The following is a 22,400-nucleotide window of genomic DNA, read 5'->3' as shown; positions in this document are numbered from 1 at the left end:
TATATTTTCTCTCTTTAGTTCATAGAGGCATTAAATTTTCATTAACTCTAATATTTATTTTGTGTGATAGCTCGCATGTTGTAGACTGTTAGATGTAAGGAAAAGCATGGTTAGGATTTAACAATATGAGAATCTCATATTTGAAAGAAATCTGAAAAGATCTTGATCCAAATTGAAAATGTGGATCTAATTAAGGACAGAAATTTCCTCCAAACCAGTTTGAAGGAAATATCCTCCAACACATTTAAAATAGTGCCAAGTGTCTATAAACATTTAAACCACACATTAAATTTAGTCTAAGTTAGTAAACTCCTATTAATGATGTTAGTAATTTAATATGAGTTTTAAATGTTTATAAACATTTGACACTATTTTAAATGAATTGGAGGATATTTCCTTCAAACTGGTATGGAGAAAATTTATGTCCTCTAATTAATTGAAACATACATTTTGGGTTGTCGCCGAATGTTCTAAAAGAAATAACTCATTCTCGGTGATTATTGAAAATGGAAATTACTTTTGCTCGTACATATTACGGAAATCACAGAAATTTCATCCAAATCAGTCTAAAGAAAAATATCTTTTGACTCATTCAAAATAGCTTCTAGTGTCTATTTTGGGAGATGGTGCGAAAATCGAAGGCCCTTCAATCCCAGTTGAATTCTTCAGTGGCCTTTACTTTCTAACGCTAGATGGAATCAACGTGGGAATCAAACGGCTTGAAATTGACCTCCAAACATTCAGAAGAACAGAGTCGGGGAAATGTGGGGTTATAATCGACTCGGGTACAATAGATGCTTCTCTCGCTAGCCAGAGCTGGTCTCATAGATTCAATGATAAATCTACACATATCTTAATGGAGATGGACAAAAGATGTATAATGGAACGAAAGCAAATATTCCTCTACAAAACAACACACAACTCTTAGAATTTAAATAAAATATAAAACCCAAATTAACTCTCTCTTGTCTGTCCCACATCGATCACTAGCTAGAATTTGGTCTCCAATAGTTCACAATCTATCCGCTGGAAGGAAATCTTTTTTCCAGCAAGATCATAGCCAACATTATAGTTCTGCTGTGCCAACACTCCAATAATACTCACCTCACCATACGTAGGCGGGATTACAGCCATGCAAAATTGATTTGGAACATCCTCAAAAAACATGCTCTTTGCGTCCAACGATAGGTCAACTCCTAAGGCGAAGTTAAAGGAAACTATAGGAAATCCGGCGAGGTCACCGTCGATAGCACCCTTGAAGCAGGGAGTAGGGAAGCCAGGTCTGTCCACACGTGTCAGCAGGGCCTTCTCCATTAATCTCTGCACTTCACTGCTAAACGGCTCGAATGCAGATCTTGGTAGAAAAGTAAATGGCGTACCGGAGTCAATTATGACCCCACGATTCCCCGATGGTGTTCTTCTGAATATTATGGGATCAATGGCGAGCTTTTTGTCTCCCAAGGTGATGCCATCAAGCTTTAGATAGTACAAGCCATTGAAAAATTCAACTGGGGTTGAAGGGCCTTCGACTTTCGCACCATCTCCCAAAATCAAGTGATTGTGAGGAGCATTTAAACGCCCAATGCAGTACGAAAATTTAGAACCCATTTGAGTCGCCAAAGATAGTTCACCGTTGCCAAGACCAACTATTCCGTTGCTTTGGCCTTCAGGAACTACACTACTAAACTCGTTTGCACAACCAAAAACAATGTCGGAAACCGATGTTGTTCCTTCATCGGAGGTCTCAAACGTGAGCTTTTCAGTGGCAATAACTCCGGCTGCAGTGGTGCCATCCACGTAGCGTAAGTAGAACTTGCAATTCTGGGAAGAATCACACCTGGGCAAACATGGGTTGTATATAACTCTTAACTCTTAGGTTTTTTTTTTTTTTTTTTTTTTTTTTTTTTTTTTTCTCAATAGCATTAACTCAAACTTGCAATTATGGGAATTAGAGTCAAACCCGAGATTGTGTGGAAACGAGGGGCAGGAAGCAGTCATGCAAGACGTGATAGCGTATGTGGAGGACTTGGAATTTTTTGGAAAGAACAGAGTTACCGGAATGATTTGGTGCAGGGGAAGCATCGAGTCCACAGTAGATTGCTGCCTGTGTGTAAGCTTAGAAGTTGTGGAACAGGAGGATTTCCGATGGATATGTTTGCCATAAACACACCACGAAGTTTGTTGTCCTCAATAACACCCGACCGGAAATCATCATCGCCATTGGTATTGGCGACAGCCCTTGCCTGTAACACGTACAGAAACGGAACTAAGAATTTTTATCGATAGCAAAAGAATGAATGATAGATATATTAATATTAAATATTAAACCAACATATATAAAAATAAAATTAGTATCCTCATATGCATATGCATGTACACTACACTCAAGGAAACAATATGGATTTTGGGGAAATACTAATGGCATTTTAATTCTATGGGTTTGGGGCATTATGGTCATATGGATTTTCTTGTTTGAGAGGCACAATGTATTCTTAAAAATTCTAGACTGTTTTTTATGGGTCTAAGCCAAACATAAAATTGTGAACTAATTACTTTCTTTTTGGCCCGGGGCCAAACTATAGATTTTTTTTCTCAAATATAAATTTTAAAAGTAAAATTAATAAGAAAATGGTAAACCATGCATAGGTCCTTCTCTACCTGTAAGTAGGCAAAACGTGCGGCTGAGCTTTCATTCCTTCAATGACAGATCCAACGGTGTTATGGTGAATGAGTTTGCTGACAAACCAAAGCCAAAGCAGTGAAGCAAGAGAGTTGAAAGAGATTGATAGCCATGATATATCCGGTGGACGCTTTAACAATTTTGGGGGTTGAGGTGCTCAACCATTCTAACTACAAGATATGGATCGGAGGTCGTGCATGGAATCTTATCTTGTTGGAAAGACTTATGGGAGGTGGTTGGTGGTGATGATGTGAATCCTCCAGAAAATGCTCTGAAGAACGTCAATAACTTAAAGAAATGGCTGATAACGAACGCAAAGGCGGAATCTATCTTAAAGAGATCTATTTCTCATGGGCTATTTGAGCATATCATCGAGTGCAAATCAGCTGGTGAGATTTGGACCAACCTCGATGGGTTGTTCAATAAAAATGATGTTGCTTGATTGCAATTATTGGAGACTGAGTTGGCAAATACAACTCAAGGTGGTGATCTCTCTATTTCTCAATTTTTCTTGAAGATTAAAAATCTCTGTTAATTTGGATATTTCAGCCCTTGATCCATAAGAACCTATATATATAGGAGGCACCGATGAAGTGGCATATTATTCGTGGATTAAAGAGGGAGTATATTCGATCCCTATGTTACTTCTATTCAAGGATGGGCTCTTCTCACATCACAAGAATCATTGGCTAGACAAATGGAGGGATGTTTCATTTCAGGAAATGAAGGAGCTAGATGCTCTCTTTTCCAACAAAAAGAAAAAAAATTCAGCATGACAAAAGACAAAGCTAGCAAGTATGAAGATGGTGGAGATCGAATCATTCGAGAAGTGATATGGAAATAAAAAAGGTGTCAAGTGTTATTGATGTGGTAAACTTGGACACATAAAGAAAGATTGTTGTGTGAAACTCAAAGAAGGATATGTAGCCAAGAAGGAAGGTGAACCTAAACATGAAGAAGAGTACCGGGGAAAGTGCTTTATGGCGGGAACCACTAAGTTTAATTAATGCCTTGTCATCAGTCAATTATAAAAATGATTTGGTTGTTCCTAATTTTTGGACATGCATCGTATAACTAGCATCGATAAAAACTCAAAGCTTCCAAGAATTTTAACTACATACAATAATTTAGATACATAATACTATATATGTCTAAAAAATTTAGTACAAGATCCCAATTTCATATACATGGATAGATACATATATAGTACTCCTAAAATTACAAACAAACAAAAAAAGGAAAAATTTATTGAGCACACTATTTATGAAACAGTGTAGTTCGCATTTTTATCCTTAAATTCTTTTGGATGGATGAATTTTTTTAACTAATTAACAAAGAACAAGTTTACAATTCCCGCCAGATTAAAATAAATCGGAACGACTGCATAACATTATCTGCAACGCAATAACTGCAGAACCCACAATACAATCCCACCCAAAAGCCACAAAGTCCTCAGGATCAACATCTCTAGGATACAATTATGGAAAATCTAAGCACAACAACCAAACAAAACTGTACACATGCACCTATACACTCCTAGACAAACAAACTACAAAATCAATCTATTCACAAGAAAATCAACACAAAATCTTTACATGTACATGTATTCCCTAATTAACTTTCACAAAGGGCTTCATTTTCTCGTGTCTTTTTAAACCTCCCAATAAAGATGATCTTTGATCTGACTTGCCATTTGATTTGAGCAACAACTTTCTCATACATGTAAAACCACATTGAAAAAATAAGAGATCTCCCAAGTTAATTCTTCTATAGTATTTTGGAAAGTATAAATTGGAAAGTTTGGCACCATTAAGCTGCTATTATCAAGCATGTCTCCCCGATCGGTTTCTAGAAGATGTTCCATCTCCAAAGTTTCCTCCTCCGGAACCCCTGATGCTAGCAAACATCTACTCAAACCGATTATGGGTAGCAACAAACATCTCCTCCATTTTTTGATCATTCGCTCATGTTCTTCGTCTTTGAAGATCCTATTGCTCGATACCCAAAGAGCTAATTTCTTTCTCCAAATATTCCAAACGATGGTTTGCCATGGCAGAACCTAGCTCTGATATCAAGTTGTTATGTGGCTTGGATTGAGAACGCGTATGGGGATGATGAACGAGCAATCCTGCAAAAAAATCGGTTTTCCAGAGCTTGCCTATAATGGTGAATAGGATAATATATTTTGATAACACAGTAGGGTAGTTTGAGTCACCTTGGTCCTCATCTGAATACTTGAAATATTGATACTTGATAATATTATTCATCAATCCCTTTCTTAAATTAGTGTTACAAGACACTGTGATAAGAACGGAGTAGATGTTCCTCAAAAAAAAAAAAAGATCAGAGTAGATGAATTACATTGGGTTTCAACGACCGATATTGATAAATACTACTACTAAACTACTAAAAAGATACCCTCTTATTCCAGGAGTCCTTTTATTCCACGCCTACGTCTCCTTGATCGTGTATGATTCATGCCACATAACACATAACTAAACCCCAAAAACTCAAAATGTAAAAAGAAAAACATAAGAGAAAAATCCTTGCGCACACTAATTATAACACGTAATACAATTTAGTAAATTGTTATATAACTATCGTACAACATAATAATGTGAAAGTGAAAATCAGCCATATGATCAAAACTTTATAAAACAATGCTAATTTTTACTGCCACATCATCCAAATTGTACAGAAGTTGAATAACAGTCTACTAAATAGTATTATTCATTATGAAATAGCTAGTGTAGATCCCATTTTAGTTATCGATCAAATATCTAAGCAAACAATGCATATAGTTGAGCAGGAAGTCGTGGAGTGAGATGGACTTCGAGTGGTGTGGCTTTCATGTCGGTAAGTCCGACTTTCTCTGTCATGTCCACGGGCTCATCTAATGGGGTTGCAATTTCAAAAGTGTGCAGCAAGGTGGCAAGAGTGAGTTGCATGACTTGCAACGCTAATGAGATTCCTGGGCACATTCTTCTACCGGCACCAAATGGTAACAATTCAAAATGTTGGCCCTTAACATCAACACCCTTATGGCTTGTAAGGAATCTTTCTGGCTGAAATTCATTTGGATCAGACCACACATGTGGGTCTCGATGGATCTTTGAAAAATTAACAAGGAGTTGTGTGCCTGCTGGAACGTGATAGCCTGCCAAAGTGCAGTCTTCCATAGACTCGTGTGGGATAGTGAGCGGTCCAGCAGGGTATAAACGCATTGCTTCTGTGATGATAGCTTGGAGATAGACTAGATTTTTTGTGTCTGATTCATTTACTTGCCTCTCCCTGCCAATCTGGACATCTAACTCTTGTTGTGCTTTCTTTAGGGATTCTTGGTTGTTAAGAAGTAGAGAGAGAGTCCATATCAATGTTGTTGCTGTTGTATCTATGCCCGCAATGATTAGGGACTGCAAAAGCACCAAATTAACTTAAAGCATCATATGGTCATGCTAAAAAGATTGAGGTCACTCGTGTTTCAAAAGCACCAAAATTAAATGCCTAGTAAGTATTAATAAAAATAACAAAAAAAAAAAAAAAATCCTAACGTTTAAAAATGTGCGTGGTCCCTAGTTAATTTTGGGACAATCAAGGAAATAAAGAACAACGATTGATGTAACTGTAACGTGGCAATCTTTGTCGTTTGGTCCAATAACTGATCTTTAATTCAAAGAGAAGCTTGACACACAAATTACACCCTGAATATTGAACCTCAAGCTTTTGGATAGACTTAATTAAACACTTCCACAACCTGACATCACTGCTAGCTAGCCAAATCCACAATACTTCTATTTGGCTAAAGAAAAATATTTGAAATACTTCAACTTTTATTGTAAAGCCATTTAAAAATTGATTTGGCAATCCATAATTGATGAAATACTTAAGAGAAATTGATAAATTAGATTTTTTTTAAGCTAGATCTTTTTGCTTAATTATTTTACCAATTATAATTAAAGTGACTCATCGGTTTATAAATAACTTTATAGTAATAGTTGGGGTTAAATTTACTCTACCCTCTGAAGTTTTAGGGGTTTTTTTAATTCGAATTCTATTGTTTAAAAATTGGCAATGTACCCCCTAATGTTTCAAAAAATTTCAATTCAAACCCTTCGTTACTAATTTTTGTCTAATTAGACGAAAATCATCCCACGTGCGTGTCACGTGGGATTTTGATGCCCTCTATTCCAATTTTGCCCTCATTAAAACCTATAAAATTACGTTTTTAAACATTGAAATTTGAATTGAAAAACTCCTGAGACTTCAGGGGGGGTAAAGTGGATTTTTTCCTAATAATTGTAGTACCCAAATCACTCTTTGTTAAAAATTTGATTAAGAGTAATGATACGATCTTCACACCCATTAATTCATACTAACATGATTTTCTTTTGTTTATTAAAGTGACAGACATAAGAAGCTGCTTAAAACACGTAACGTTGGCTAATGTGAAATAAACATAATAAATGGATGTGAAAAGTAGCAGAACTATTCGTTTAAACCAACACATACATCACTAATATATAGTGTTAAGACAAGTATTATTTTGGTTGTTATTTTTTGTATCATAGACTTCATCAAAATGGTTGATTACCAAACATCCTAAAATTCAAGGTGAAGCAAAAGGCATCCTGACAAGACATGTAGCTTAATTACCAAGGTATATGAATGTGAATTTTAGTTATAATTTGATACATAAAAAGCTTACCTGACATGTAGCTTTAATGATTGTATCAGTATCATAATTTGATATCTTTTCGTCGTCGTCGGCAACAACAGACAACATCACATCCATAAGATCTTGGTGTCCCTTTGCCTCACTGGAAACTTTCCTTTGCTTATGTTCTTCTAACCATCCTTGAAGCACATGATCAAATTCTTTTGCAGTTCGCTTCATGGCCTTCTGGTAGCCTCCCAAGTCCAACCACCTTAGGTAAGGAAGCGCATCTGCAACCACAAATGTACTACTCAACTCCAAGAGATCTCTTAATACCTTCATGCACTCATCGTTAGCTTCATTCTCCTCCTTGGTTCCACTCCCATCAAATCGCTTCCCTATAACCATCTGCAATACAACATTTAGGGTTATGGATCCGAACCATCTCTTCATCTCTACCAACACGTTGTTGTTCTTCACCCAGACCTCATATATCTCTTTCACAGCTCTATTTACCTCAGACTCTCGGATGTCTTTGACAATCTCAACGCGGTGGTTTGAGAGAAACTCGACGGTGGCTATTTTACGCACTTGGCGCCAGTGAGGACCATAAGGGCTAAGCACAAACGCGGCATAGTTGTAGCCCAAGAGTTCTGAAACTATAGATTTTGGACGGCTGGCAAAGGCTCTGTCGTTTGTGGTGAAGCACTCTTTTGCTATCTCCCAACTGCTCACTATCAGAGTACGATGTACTCCCAGCCTGATACTGAAGATTGATCCATACTTGTCGGCCATGTTACCCAATGTTATATGGGTTGGTTTTGTCCCTCCTAATTGGTGGAGGTGGCCAATCAAAGGCCAGGCGCCACCAGCTTCTGGTGGAAGTACTGTTGTTTTACGAGCTTTTCTTAGTATCCATAGTAGAAAGAAGAGGAAGAGAAAAAAGGCGAGGATAGTGGCCATGAAAGTTGTAGAGGATGCGTGAAGAAATCAAGAGCATACTTGTGTAGGGCGCAGTCCCTTGTATATATACTACTCCAGTCCAGGTCAAATGTACAAGATTTGCTAAAACCACGTGGTCTTGACTCTTGACTACTGAGGGTACTTAAACCTATAAATTAATGCAGTAGTTCTGTAAACTTGTTATTATTCATGGAGAGAGTGAGAGGTAAAAGAGAAATGCTTGAATGCATTCTCCCAACCATCTTCCCACCATGTCGTTTCTTTAGCATCGATCTTATTTTTAAAAAAAAAAAAAGAAAAAAAAAAATTAAACAGGGAAAAAATGGTGGGGAGATGGTTGGGAGAATGCATTCAAGTATTTCTCGAGGTAAAAAGGATAACCGTCTTCTCTGGTCATTGACAATCAGCATTGGCTCAAAATAATGCCAACTTGTATTCGTTTCATCACGCATGCTTCTTCTCAATAAGGCCACGTAATTATCAAACTTTTCCCCAAGGACAACAACCGTCTTCTCTGGTTGTTGACTAGCAACATAGGCTCCAAATTCCAATAATGCAACATAATCATTAATTAATTAAGCCTTGCATGGGCAAACCGCAACCACAACCCCCGGAGGAGTACTACTATTTCTCTTTTTTTTTCAGATATTCACCATGATTATATATAACCCAATTTTTAATGGGAGGGGTGAGTTTCTCTCTAGCTCGTAGTCTCGGTACCTTTTTTAGTGAACTTGGTATTATTCATCAAATCATTTGTGTTGATATTTTTCAACAAAATAGAGTTTTTGAGTGAAAAAATAAACTTCTTAATTACTGAGATAACTCGTTTATATGCATGTTCCTAACCTACTCATTTCATACTAGTTTTATATTGTACTTGTCATCGTGTACAAAATTGTCAAACCTTATCAACAATGAATATAAATAACGAGAGAGACTTCAACGTGTAGATTTCAATTCAACTAAATGAAATCTAATGGTAGTAAAACACGCTAGCTTGCTATTGTTTGTTGGCCGTCGACGTTTACTATACGAGTTTTAGACTAGTCAACAAACAGTGATCGTTGATTAAATGAAACTAAATTTTTGAAACAAGTGGTTAGGTAAAATGTTATTAGAGCTAAATGATCTAACTTCAAATTTTAACTTCGTTATTTACTATTATTTTAATTAAATATTCAACGTATAGTATTAGGTATTATCTATTAAAATGGAGTTAAACTTAGTGGAATTTCAGTTTCTAAAATTTTAGATTTTGACCGTTCATTTTTCATCAAATGGTCATTGTTTCTGTCACATGTCCCACTACTAATAAAATAATAAATATTTATTATTTTATTAATAATGAGACATGTGACAAAACAATGACTCTTGGATGAAAAATGGAGAGCCTGAATTTAAAATTTCAGGAACTAAAATTCTTAGAATTTCAATAAATCTTGATTTAAACTCATACGCTTAAACTTTTAAGACAAATAGTAACGGTCATATAGCGAATAATTAGAAGAAAACAACTCTTGGTTGTGGTCCAGGCCAGCGTCACCTTGGAAAACTCTTTTAAAGCTATTATTAAGGGATTTTGAATGAAGAGCTCTCCCGATCCCTGCTAATATGGTCCCCTTCTAAGATGACAAGTCAAAAATTGTATAATTGAAATGTCAAAAATTTCTGCAGTTTACCATTATTATCATGATTCATGCATATTGAAAAATTAAACGTGCACACGTGTACCAGTTGAATTTTTTTTTTATAGCGCGTCAAGTGACATCTTTTTTTTTTTTTTTTTTTTTTAATTCACTAATGAGACAAAGGTTATAGAAAAAATATAAATGAAATGGGGTGAGCTCTCCAACAATAAATCCCAAACGAAAAAGAAGCAATACAAAGATAAGAATGAAAACACACAGTAGGCAATAAAACAAAAAAATATATGAGCCTCTCTAAGAGCCTCATGGCGCGGTATACAAGGAAAAAAGGGATTCGTTAAAAGCTCTATGCAGTAAAAGCAACTACTAGCATTGCCACCACCAAGGTGGTAGTCGAGTTAGTAATGGAATTCTTTTCATCCTAGTGGTCGCGTGTTCGAATCCGCTTGCGGTAGTAGATGCGTGAACCAGATGCTACTTTGAAGAGGCTTTATCGGCTTGCACCTTGGTGGGATTGTGGTGACGGGCTCGCCTTCCCTGACAGTAGCTATGGCTCAAACCGAACATTCCACAGCGGGTGGGGACCCCGATGGTAACGCCCAAGGGGGAAAATTACACTGGTCGCCCATTCCCATCCTTTTAATTAAAAAAAAAAAAAAAAACTACTAGCATTGTCAAGAACTGAGTGAGATCTGTCAATGAGAAAAACACACTAGTTACAAAAGTTTCTATTTTCAGATCAGTCCACAAAAAGGATAGGAGACGGTAACCCAAACACCAAAAAAAAAAAAGAAAAAGAAAAAGAAAAAAAGAAAGAGTAGCAAAAGCACAAAAAGAGCTGCGTAAATACATTAAAAAAAAAAAAAAAAACACAACAGAAATACAACAAAACACCATAAAACAATCACCAAACCGACTATTAACGGCACTGACGAAAAAAAAACTAAAGCATATATTAAAACATTGAATTGCGATTCTGCGAAACTCTCAAATTTGCAAGTTCAACTTTAATTTATACCACAACCCTCAAATTGCCATTATTCTTATGATAGTTCTTTTTTTTTCAGAGCATGTGAAGAGACGGCTCAAAACAGAGAAAAAAATTAACCTTTTTTTTTTTTTTTTTCTTACAATTTCTATTTTTTGAAAAGTTTTAGGTATGGAATCAAATCGATTAAGCTTTTATATTGAGATTGCTATTTTAAATTAATTGTTTATATATATAGCTTTTGTTATATATTTCATTTGTATGAAAGATATAAATATAGTTACTTGAGATTATGGAGAACAATAATTTCATTGAGCTTTAATCAAATTCATAGCAAGTCAACCAGTAGATCATTGTTTAATTTTTTTTATTACCATTCTAATAATGGAGACCAACTTAATAAATTAATGCTTAAATAGCAACTAAATAAATTAGCGCTAAGAGTGAAAAAATAAATTGTAAGTTACATTTATATGTTTTTATCAACATTAAATTTTGTTGAATTGATTATTTATTTTGTTAGTTCTATTCTTTAATATTTATAATAAATTTTTATTTAATTTTATTTTTTAATCTTGACCTCTCTGGACCAAAATCTTGACACCCACTGCCTGATTTTACTACACTTAACACTAACTATTAGAGTAAAGTTGAGCGGGAGGAAAACTAGATATCTTTAATTATAGAACATTGTTAAATTTTAAAGTGTATTTTCTAGAATGATGTAATTATTAATTTTCTTCTTTTTGTTTTGAGTGATGCAGTGGGAAATTTATGTAAGTTTAAATGTGGAGAGACTCATTTGCACATGATAGATGATGCATGTCATTCTCTCCTTATTCAGCCTTTCCACCTTACTACCTTCTATCTTGGTCATCTAACCATAACTACCCTCATTCAACCCACTTCATCTTTCAAGACAACCTTACACCTTCGCATGAAACATTATTACCATTTCTTGCACAAATTCGTTGCTCTTCCTTAGTCTCATGAAAAGTCACACCTATCTTGTTAATTAAGTGTGAGAATACTCTAGAACACTTCCTATATATATATATATCCTAGGCATGTTTCTAAGCCTCTCATTCCATCATATCTCAACAAAACCTTCTACTATCTTGTGCAAGTGTGGTCCAACCCAAGTTTTTCCATTGTTGCAATATTTCATAAATAAGAAGTATATTTTTCCCATAGAGTTTTGATCTTCTATTTTTGGTTGTGAGTCATTGGGCTAGTATACCTTTGTTGCACTTCTTGAAAATTAGTTGTTCCTAATTTTTACACATAAATTGAAGGGTTTCAGATGAAATGAATAATGATCTTTTAAAAGTTTTTACACGTGAGGAGGTTGATTATGCACTCAAGCAGATGGCACTGCTCAAAGCCCCGAGGCTGGATGGTTTTTCAGCAGGCTTCTTCCAAAACCATTAGGAGACAATTGGGGTTGAGGTTAGCACAGGTGGTTCTAGAGATATTAAATTATGTTATTATGCCCTCTACTTTAAACTTGACGTACATAGCTTTGATTCCCAAGGTTAAGAACCTATTGAGTGTCACCGAATTTAGACATATTAGTTTGTGTAATGTGTTATACAAATTTTCTAAGGTCCTTGCAAATTGTTTGAAAAAAATATTGCCTCATATTATATCCCCAACGCAAAGCACATTTATACCTGGTAGACTTATAACTGACAACATATTGGCAGCTTATGAAAACCCATCATACCATGCATTCTCGGATGAAGGGAAAAAAGGGTTTTATGGCGGTCAAGTTGGATATGAGTAAAGCCTATGACCAGGTGGAGTAGAGTTTTTTGAAAGAAAAAATGAGAAGGATGGGGTTTGCGTCTAGATGGGTCCAATTGATTATGATGTGTGTGAAGACAGTTCAATATTCAATTTTGGTGAACGGTGAGCCATGTGGGAATATTCATCCTTTTAGAGGACTTCGGCAAGAAGATCCCATTTCTCCACACTTGTTTCTAATTTGTGCTGAAGTTTTGAGCTCTATGTTGACACAAGCTAATATAGATGGACTACTTTTGAGTGTTCCAACCTCCAAAACTGGACCCGGAGTAAGCCATTTATTTTTTGCCGATGATAGTGTGCTTTTTTGCAAGACTAGTATTTTACAGTGGCATCATTTGACTCATCTCTTGCAAATCTATGCAGAGGCTTCTGGACAGAGGCATAACAACAACAAGACTACTATATTTTTTAGCAAAAATACCTCCCAGATTAAGAAGGAAGAAATTATGGAGGCGGCAGGAATTCCAGTTACACAACGATACGACACTTACTTAGGCTTACTAGCATTGGTGGGAAAGTTGAGAGTGGCTGCCTTTAAGAGCATAAAAGATTGTGTATCGAAGCGACTTCAAGATTGGAAACTAAAATTTCTGTCCCAAGCTGGAAAGGAAATTCTTCTCAAGACGGTGATACAAGCTATTCCTACATAGAGCGTGGGCGTGTTTCTTTTACAGAAGTCTTTATGTTCGAAAATTAACGCTCTTATGCAAAATTTCTGGTGGTGTAACCAAAACAAGTCAAGAGTGTATTGGATGAGTTGGAGCTAGGTGTGAATAGCCAAAGCAAATGGAGGTATGGGCTAGAGAGATTTTGGTTGCTTGAATAAGGCTATTTTAGCAAAACAGGGTTGGCCACTTAATTTGGCAACAGCCAAACAGCTTTCTTGCACAAATTATGGAAGCTAAATACTATCGGGGTGGAAATTTTTTGGAGTCACTAATAGGCACCCGACCCTCGTTTGCTTGGCAGAGTATTCACAGTTCTTGTGCACTAATCAAGGAGGGTTTGATATTGAGGATTGGGAATGGGACTGGAACTCGTATATGGAAGGATAAATGGAAGGTAAGTGTCATTGATCAGGGGGATGTGCAGGTCTGGAGGGCAACCAAAAATGGCATTTTTTCCGTTAAAAGTGCCTACTATATCCAAAAGGACCTAGAAGCTAAAGGAGTGGCTGAGTGTTCATCGAGGCATAAGAAGAATACAATATGGCGAGATATTTGGGACCTCAAGCTTCCCAATGTGGAGAAAAATTTTCTATGGCGTGCTAGTCATGATATTTTGCCCACTCGGGTTAATTTGCATCGGCAGAAAATAATTGATGATCCCTTGTGCCCCATTTGCGAAATTGAGGAGGAAACTGTTCTTCATGTTTTGTTGCAGTGCCCTGCAGCGGTGGACGTGTGGTGTGTGGGGGATAAAAAATTGCAGAAAAGCACAATGACTGGCAAGGAATTCATACAAATAGTTGAAAGTATTTTTGCAAAATGCAATATGGAGGAGATTCAACTATTTTTCGAAATTGCATGGAAGATTTGGATGAGAAGGAATGATGTTGTGCATGGAAATTTTTTGCGTCCATCCTACGGAGCTGGTACAGTGTGCGAGAAGAAATCTGGATGAATTCTTGCAGGTGACAGAAGGAAGTACAACACAAAACTTAGTGAGTGCAGATGCTAGGTTGCGGAGTTGGTCTGCACCATTAACTGGATGGCTGAAGGCGAATTGGGATGCTTCTTTTGAGAAGCACCATGGCTGGATGGGATTCGGGGTAGTGGTGCGGGATGAGAGGGGCTTCATGGTAGTGGCTCAGTGTAAAACTTTCCTCGACAGCTTTGATCCATCAGTGGCGGAGGCCCGAGTAGCGTTAATGGCGATCCAGCTGTGTAAGGAAATGGGCTTCATGCACGTTCTTTTTGAAGGTGATGCGAAGGTTGTGATTGATGCGGTAAATTCCTCAGCGTCAGATTGGAGTAGAATCGGATTATTGGTGAAAGATATTCGACGTGAAATACAAGCTATCCAACAATGGCGGATGTCGTTCATCCACGTACAGGGAGGGAAACTAAGCAACACCTGCGTTATCTAAATTAGCTACACGTAGTGTTGTGGATCAACAATGGCTCTATGAGTCACCCGAATGTATTGATGAGATTATTTCGATAGAGCTAGCTGCTCTTATCTCTTTGAGACTTTAATGAGAATGCTTTGGATTTTACAAATAATAATAATAATAATAATAGTCCTCAAAAGGTAGCTCAATCGGCTGTGGACCACGCCTTATGAAGCGGAGGTCACTAATTCGAATCCCTCATCTCCCTTCCCTTGTGTCGGCATGTCAAAAAAAAAAAATAATAATAATAATAATAATAAACAAAATATATGAGAGAATTGAGTGGAACCCACGTTGGGATTTTATTCAACACTTATAAAGAAGAATCCCATATTAAATAACATATTTTTTTGTTTCCAACTTGAGCCAAAAAAAAAAAATCTCAAGTTCTTCTAAGTATTTCTCATGGTAATTGAAATTTATCAACTTCTCTTTTATTAGTCCCAAAATATTAGAATTACGATTCACAAAATTTTCAATTGCATATTCATCACTTTATAATATATATGCTCCCATTAATGAAAAAAAAAAAAAAAATCAAAAGATTATATTTTCCTCAAACATTCTTTAATTTTTATGCACACAAAACATAGCTCTTGAATTTTTCTCAAAAATTTTACTACATTTTTTTGTATGCATAATTCTCCAGGAATTTTTTGAAATTTAAGGAGCATTAATAAAAATAAATCACTTGATTTTTTTCATTAATGGGAGATTTTGCCCTCCACCACGGAAATTACTAATATAAGCAGGCAAATGGCTGCTACCATATATAGGATGAAGGCACATCTGATCAATAATTTTAACAATTATTTGGTGATCATGGTGGTTGAAGTTGAACGTAAGAAAATTATTGGATCTTATTTGATCTGATACCAAATTGATGTAGAGCAAGGAAATTAGGAAGAAGAATAAAAAAGGATTATTGAGGAAAAGAAAAGAGATTGAGTCCTACAATCGGCAGAAAAAGAGAAGAAGAATCACACCTCAAACAAAATTTGTTTAGTTATTCATCAATTCCGGCTCCATTTGAATAGACTCAATGAGCGAATGACTGACTAAACTTTAACCCTAATTTGGCTCCGTTTGGGATTACGGTTTCAATGAGTACAATTTTAAAAATTGCGTTTTTAAAATCGTTACTTTTTAAAATCTCAAAGGCGTTTGGTAAAACATATTAAAAAGTATATTTTTATCAAATATTTGTTATTCGAAATCGTGATTTTGGTTTAAATTAACGCATTTTCAAATAAACACCCTTAGTCTGCTTATAGAAATCACATATTTTTTCCTATTTTAAATTAAGTACTGGTTTTTAAATTGCAATGTCAAACGTCTTACGTTTTACGATATCTTTTAAAAGTGCAGATTATTTTTGTGAAATAGCAATTTTATATGCACAATTTGACTGACTTTAGAGCAGACCCATTCATTAAATTACAAAATAGATATGTGTTTGGTGTCTTTCTCCTACACATCTCTTGTCCAATTTTTTTAAATCCTTGTACCATTGAATCTAGAGACATGTTACACATCATTCTCTCAAGCATCTCTTTTGCAAATTTATCATTGGATTTGTGGATCCAGACTTACATTTGAATTCTACAAATTCGTTAATGGTGGATTCACACATCCATTGTACGTGGATGAGTGAAAAATAGGACAAAGAATAATTTTTATCATTTCTCTTGAATCCCTGAGATTTACATGTGGTCTTATAAATTCAATGGTAGATCTGCACATTTCTTATATGGAGATAGGCAAAAGATGTGTAGTAGAATGAAAGCAAACATTTATCTAGAAATAACACAACTCTTAGAATTTAAATAAAATATAAAATCAAATAATTAATAGAACTTAAATTAAACTAATTAAAGACCAAATTAACTATGTCTTGTCCCACATCATGACTAGATTTTGGTCGACGTCTCCAAGAGTTCACAGTCTATCCTTTCGATGGAAATAGTTTTTCCAGCAAGATCATAGCCAATATTATAGTTCTGCTGAGCCAATAATCCAATAACACTCAAGCTAGGATTCTTAATACTCGGTGCCACAGCCATGCAAAATTGATTTGGAAGAGCCTCCACAAACAAGCTCTTTGTGTCCAACGCCAGGTCAGCTCCACCCGCGAAGTTAAAGATGAGGATCGGAAATCCGGAAAGGTCACGGTCAATAACACCCTCGTAACAGGGAGGTTCGTAACCAGGTTTGTCCCTACGTGTCAACACCCCATTCGTCAAGGCTTCTACTTCAAGCTTAAGTATGTTGAACGCAGCTCTTGCTAGATAAGTCAATGACGTACCCGAGTCGATGATGACTCCACCTGACGGCGTGTTTTTGAATACTATGGGATCAATGTAAAGCTTTGTATTTCCCAAAGTAATCCCTTCTAGGGTTAGAAAGTAAAGGCCCATGACATATTCAACTGGGGTTTTGGGGCCTTCCATTCTTGCACCCTCACCAAGTATCAACTGATTATGAGGATATTGAAGATCCCTCACAAGCCCTAGACAATAAGAAAATTTAGAACCCAATTGAGTCGCCAAAGACAGATTATCATTGCTAAGACCAAGTATTCCACTACTTTGGTCATTCAAATTAGCACCGCTATCAACGTTATTTGCACAACCAAAAACAATATTGGAAACCGATGTTATTCCTTCATCAGAGGTCTCAAAGGTCAGCTTTTCCGTCGCAACCACTCCGGCCGTGGCCGTGCCATCGGTGTAATTTTCAGAGAACTGACAATTTTTTGCAGCGTCGCACGGGCCGTCCTTGCTGCGGAATGCGAGACAGGTCGACGTCGTGCAAGACATAACGGCGTATGTGGAAGACTTTGAAGGATCAAAAACTGGGAGGGTTTGGGTAAAACAAGGTTTCCAGAATGATTTGGTGCAAGGGAGGCATTGTGTCCACAGCACAGGGCTGCCTGTGTCCATAGATAGGAGCTGTGGAGCAGGGGGTTCACCAATGGATATGTTTGCCATAAAAAGCGCATGATATTTACTGTCTGGAACAAGACCAGACCGAAAGTCATCACTGCTAGTGCCAAGAGTCCTTGCCTGTAAGTAATCAAAACGTGCGGCTGAGCTTTCAATGGGAGATTCAACGGTGTGATGAGAGTGAATGAGTTTGCTGACAAACCGCCGAGGTTTTGAGATGGTGATGGCGGTGGTGGTAAGGGACATGATCATCATCACCAAAGCAAGAGTAATGAAGCAAGAGAGTTGAAAGAGATTGATGATAGCCATGGCCACAACGTTATTGTTGTTGTAAACCAATGAATCTGTTTATTGTATATAAACACATTGCATTAATGTAATTTTCATAATATTTATTAAAATGACAGAAATTTCTTCCTAACCAGTCGGAAGTATCCCCCAACCCATGTAATTTCCATAATATTTAAAACGTCAGTTTAAGTTAGTAAATTGCTAGCTATTAATAACCTTAAAAATTTAATGTGCGTTTTAAATATTTATAGACATACTATTTCAAATAAATTAGAGGATATTTCCTCCATATTAGTTTGGAAGCCTTACTAAAAACTAATGTATCTGTTTATTGTATATAAACATATTGCATGAATGTAATTTCCATAATATGTTCTAAAAAAAAGTAATTTCATCGACAACTTTGGTCGATATGTTTTAATTTCCGTAATCTGGGTGTGTTTTAATTAGAGTATTCATCGACAACCAAAAAGGTATGTTTTAGCTACACCTACATTTTCAATTTAAAGAATGCTCAACTCTTTCTATGATCACATTTATTTCCTTAAACATCCTATCTACATGTCATGCTATTGCTACATTACATACCTACGACTTGATTTCCAAAAAAATTTAAATTTAAATTTGCCTTCTTTTGGAAAGCCCTAATTTCAAATTATCTCAAATTCTTACCCGAGCATTTCCATCATCATTAGGTATTTTACCTAGTGAAAAAGTACAATTCTTTACTTTAACTATTGTTTTTTCACTACACACAACAACAGATTCTCTATTTCATTATCTACTTGGTTTAAAATATTATTTCTCATTCTTTTTTTATTATATTATTGCCAAAAAGAGAAAACAAACACATATATAGAAATCATTCATAAAAACCAAAATAAATACATATGAGGAACATTCATCTCACATGCAGATACTAATTCTTAAAATTAATAACATAAATAAATTTTTCATCTGCAATTGATTTGTTTCCATTCGTGTGTTTCTATGCGATTATTTTTATTTTATTTTTTTGCATTAAATTTTTTCATCCAACTACAATTGATTTGTTTCTATCGGTGTGTTTCCATGAAATAAATTTTTTCTGCATTCAATTTTTTCATCCAACTGTGTGAAGAAATTTTGTGAGCGAGAGAGATAAATTTTGTGTGAAAAAATTGTGTTTGAGAGAGAGACATAGCAAATGTGAAGAGGTGTTCAAAAGAAATAAAAGATATTTGGTGAAAAAAGGTGAAATGAAGAAACAATAAACAAAAGAAAAAGGGAAAATTATATTTTACCCCTTCCCCTAAAGTTTGGGGCGATTTGCAATTTGACCTCTAAAATTTTAATTTTGACACTCCGCCCTCCCAAAGTTTCAAATTTTTGCAATTTGACTAATTATATCCAAAACTTCCCATATTGTCCCTCATTTTTAATTTTTAATTTTTAATTTTTTATAAAAAAAAAAAATTAAAAAAAATTTGGGGTGGCTACGACCATCTGGCCATTTTTGCACCCCCAAATTTGTTTTTGTTTTTATAAACAATTAAAATTAAAATTAAAAATTATGGGCAATATGAGAATTTTTGAATAATATTAGTCGAATTGCAAAAATTTGAAATTTTAGGAGGGGTGGATTGCTAAAATTAAAATTTTGGAGTTCGAATTGCAAATTGCTCCGAACTTTGGGGGGGGGGGGGTGGAGGGGGGTAAAGTGTAATTTTTCTAACGAAAAATAAACAATAGTTTATTCATCTAGTGTGCTACAGTGAATAGCTCGAAATTGCTATTCACGGTAGCAATGTAGTTATTCTAGCTAATGGCAAGCTACTTTGTTCGAGCTAAAAAAAGAGCAATAATAACTAAATATAGCTAAGTCGGATTGAGATCCTTCAAATTTTTTAAAATATGAGCCCTTTATTTCATCTAACAATTTAAACAAATGCAAAAGTTTGTATGTTATTGAAGTAATTAATTTTAATTTTCAATATGTCAAATACACTAGTCTCCATAATATAAACTACTGCATTTGTTTAAACCGTTATGGATGACTCAAATTTTAGAATTCGAGAATCTCACATTTTAAAAATTATGAGGAAATCCAAATCCCCAAAAGTCATTTGCTTCATGCATAAATGACAAATATCACTCTTTAGAGGTCGGTAGGAGTTTCTACAAATAAATTCCTAGAAATTTTATGTCCAAAGTGTAACTAGATGCACGTACATTTTTTTTTTCTTCCTAAGTGTTTTAAAAATAATTGTCCAAATGCCTTAACTACCATGTTTTGTTTTAAAAAATTATTTTTCGGAAACAATTTGTCAAACACTTTTTTAATGAAAAAGCAATAAAACATGGTTTTATATTTTTGTTCTCGAAAACCTTTTATTTTGCAGTGTTGTAATTAATGTCATTGCTAAAGGCTAGTTCTGTCGTTTTGTAGTGGCTTTGGCCGGCTACCCTTATCATTTTTTCACTTTTTCATTAAAAAAAAAAAATTTTAACGTCTTTCTAATTTATATCACATAAACCACATTTTAGTACTATTAAAAAAAAAAAAAAAAAAAAAAACTCACCTCAAAAAGCTTTACCAAGTATTACACCGGGTCCCTCTCAATCTCGTCTCTCTTTTCCTGCCAACAGAAGGAACATAAGAAAGTTTTGAGTTAATTTTTCTCTACACCTTTCGTCTCTCTCTTTAGTGTATCTTTTCCATCACGAGTTTTCTCTTGATTTCTCGGTATGGGTGTTTTGAAGAGAGGTTTGTGAGGGGTGTTAGAGCAGTTTTTGGACAGCGTGATTGTCGATGGGCTACCTAGTACGTAAAATAGTAAAAAGCCTCAAATGAACCATAAAAAGTTAGCATTATTATTTGGAGTAATAATACAGCAATGAGATAGTTTTTTTTAGACAAAAATCGAGTCTTTTTACCTAATGTATAATGTATTGTGTCCCTTTTATAGGGTTTTCCGTTGTTGATTCCTTGTTCTAAGGAGAGATTGAATATGGATTGAATATCAGAATCACTTACTTTTTTGGGATTTATATCTTTCATTTAAGGAGATTCTGCAATTATTATCCATACAGTCTTAATATTTGAGTGGGACTCTCCATATATATCGAAATTGAGTGTAGGGTTTCCATGAGGAGAGGATTATGATTTTCCTTTAACAGCTTGATTATCTTCCATGTATATGTGATTGAATGAGACCCATGATGAGATTTATTCCCAACAATGGGTATATAATTTCTTTGATTTTCTTTATTTTTGCTAGTATTCATAGAAGTTAGGACATAAATTTCCTTCAAATCAGTTTGAAAGAAATATCCTCCAAACCATGTAAAATAGTGTTAAATGTCTATAAACATTTAAAATGTACATTAAATTTTTAATCTATTAATAAATGAGTATATGTGGTTTTAGATTGTTATAAAAATTGATAACTTCTCTTATCATATGGGTGATTATGTGTTGTTTGTGGGTGATTATTAAAAAGTGATCATTTTGGGTTTAGCAAAAATACTTTGACCAACAAATTTCAGCTAAAACCCCGCTTTACATCATCAATCACACCTTTCATCAACCCCAGCCACAAAGACTGGTGGCCGGCCAGCTCGTGGCGACTGTTAATGGCTTTGGTGTTGTTGTGAAGATTGTTTATGTTACATTATTCCTTGTATTTGCACCTCCAAGGATGAGGGTATATGTTACGTACTCATCATCAACAACCATATGCATGTATGCTATGGTATTAATTAATTGGGAAAAATACAGTTTATCCTTCTGAAGTTTCAGAGGTTTATCAATTTTAACCCTAAAGTTCAAAAATTAGCAATCTACTCCTTAATTTGAAGTTTCAAAAATTGGCAATTTAAACCCCCGTTTAATTTTTTTTGTCTAAATTGACGGAAATCTATAAAATTACATCATTACCCTCAAACTTTTTTTAAAAAAAAATTTCTGTCCAATTTAATGGAAATTAGTAACAAAGGTTTAAATTATCAATTTTTGAAACTTCAGGGGGATAGATTGCCAATTTTTGAACTTTGAGATTAAAATTGAAAAACTCCTGAAACTTCATAGGATAAACTGCATTTTCTCCTAATTAATTAATTAATACCATAGCATACATGATTAATTTCTTTTCAGGCAAAGACGGCTACATTTGCTGCTGTTTTGGATGTGGGGTTTCTTGCAGGAGCAATTTTGATCACTCGTTTTACGTTGCACGGAGATACACGGATCGATGTCATAGGATTCTTGTGTGCAAGCCTTAATATAATCATGTATGCTTCTCCCCTGGCAGCCATGGTTAGTAATTT

At 35.2% G+C, this 22,400-nt stretch overlaps 3 protein-coding genes across 3 annotated transcripts; all 3 read right to left on the bottom strand.

The window, feature by feature from the left end:
• Positions 1-990: 990 nt before the first annotated feature.
• Positions 991-2,793, bottom strand: LOC132174395 (aspartyl protease UND-like). Its single transcript, XM_059586060.2, has 3 exons — positions 2,746-2,793; positions 2,056-2,243; positions 991-1,837 (listed from the first exon to the last, which is right to left on the bottom strand). Exons 1-3 carry the CDS (start codon positions 2,791-2,793, stop codon positions 991-993), a joined length of 1,083 nt encoding a protein of 360 aa, XP_059442043.2.
• A 2,221-nt stretch (positions 2,794-5,014) lies between these two features.
• Positions 5,015-8,312, bottom strand: LOC132167032 (cytochrome P450 CYP82D47-like). The gene is made up of 2 exons (XM_088513400.1): positions 7,386-8,312; positions 5,015-6,093 (listed from the first exon to the last, which is right to left on the bottom strand). Exons 1-2 carry the CDS (start codon positions 8,295-8,297, stop codon positions 5,461-5,463), a joined length of 1,545 nt encoding a protein of 514 aa, XP_088369526.1. The 5' UTR covers positions 8,298-8,312; the 3' UTR covers positions 5,015-5,460.
• Positions 8,313-16,766: 8,454 nt separating this feature from the next.
• On the bottom strand, positions 16,767-18,110 carry LOC132174418 (aspartic proteinase nepenthesin-1). The gene has a single exon (XM_059586080.1). The coding sequence runs from the start codon at positions 18,108-18,110 to the stop codon at positions 16,767-16,769; it is 1,344 nt and encodes a 447-aa protein (XP_059442063.1).
• Positions 18,111-22,400: the final 4,290 nt, after the last annotated feature.

Source organism: Corylus avellana, chromosome 2 (assembly GCF_965113065.1).
Source record: "Corylus avellana chromosome 2, dhCorAvel1.hap1.2, whole genome shotgun sequence".
In the NCBI taxonomy this organism is placed as follows: Eukaryota; Viridiplantae; Streptophyta; class Magnoliopsida; order Fagales; family Betulaceae; genus Corylus; species Corylus avellana.
This window is presented reverse-complemented; position numbering and strand designations above follow the sequence as displayed.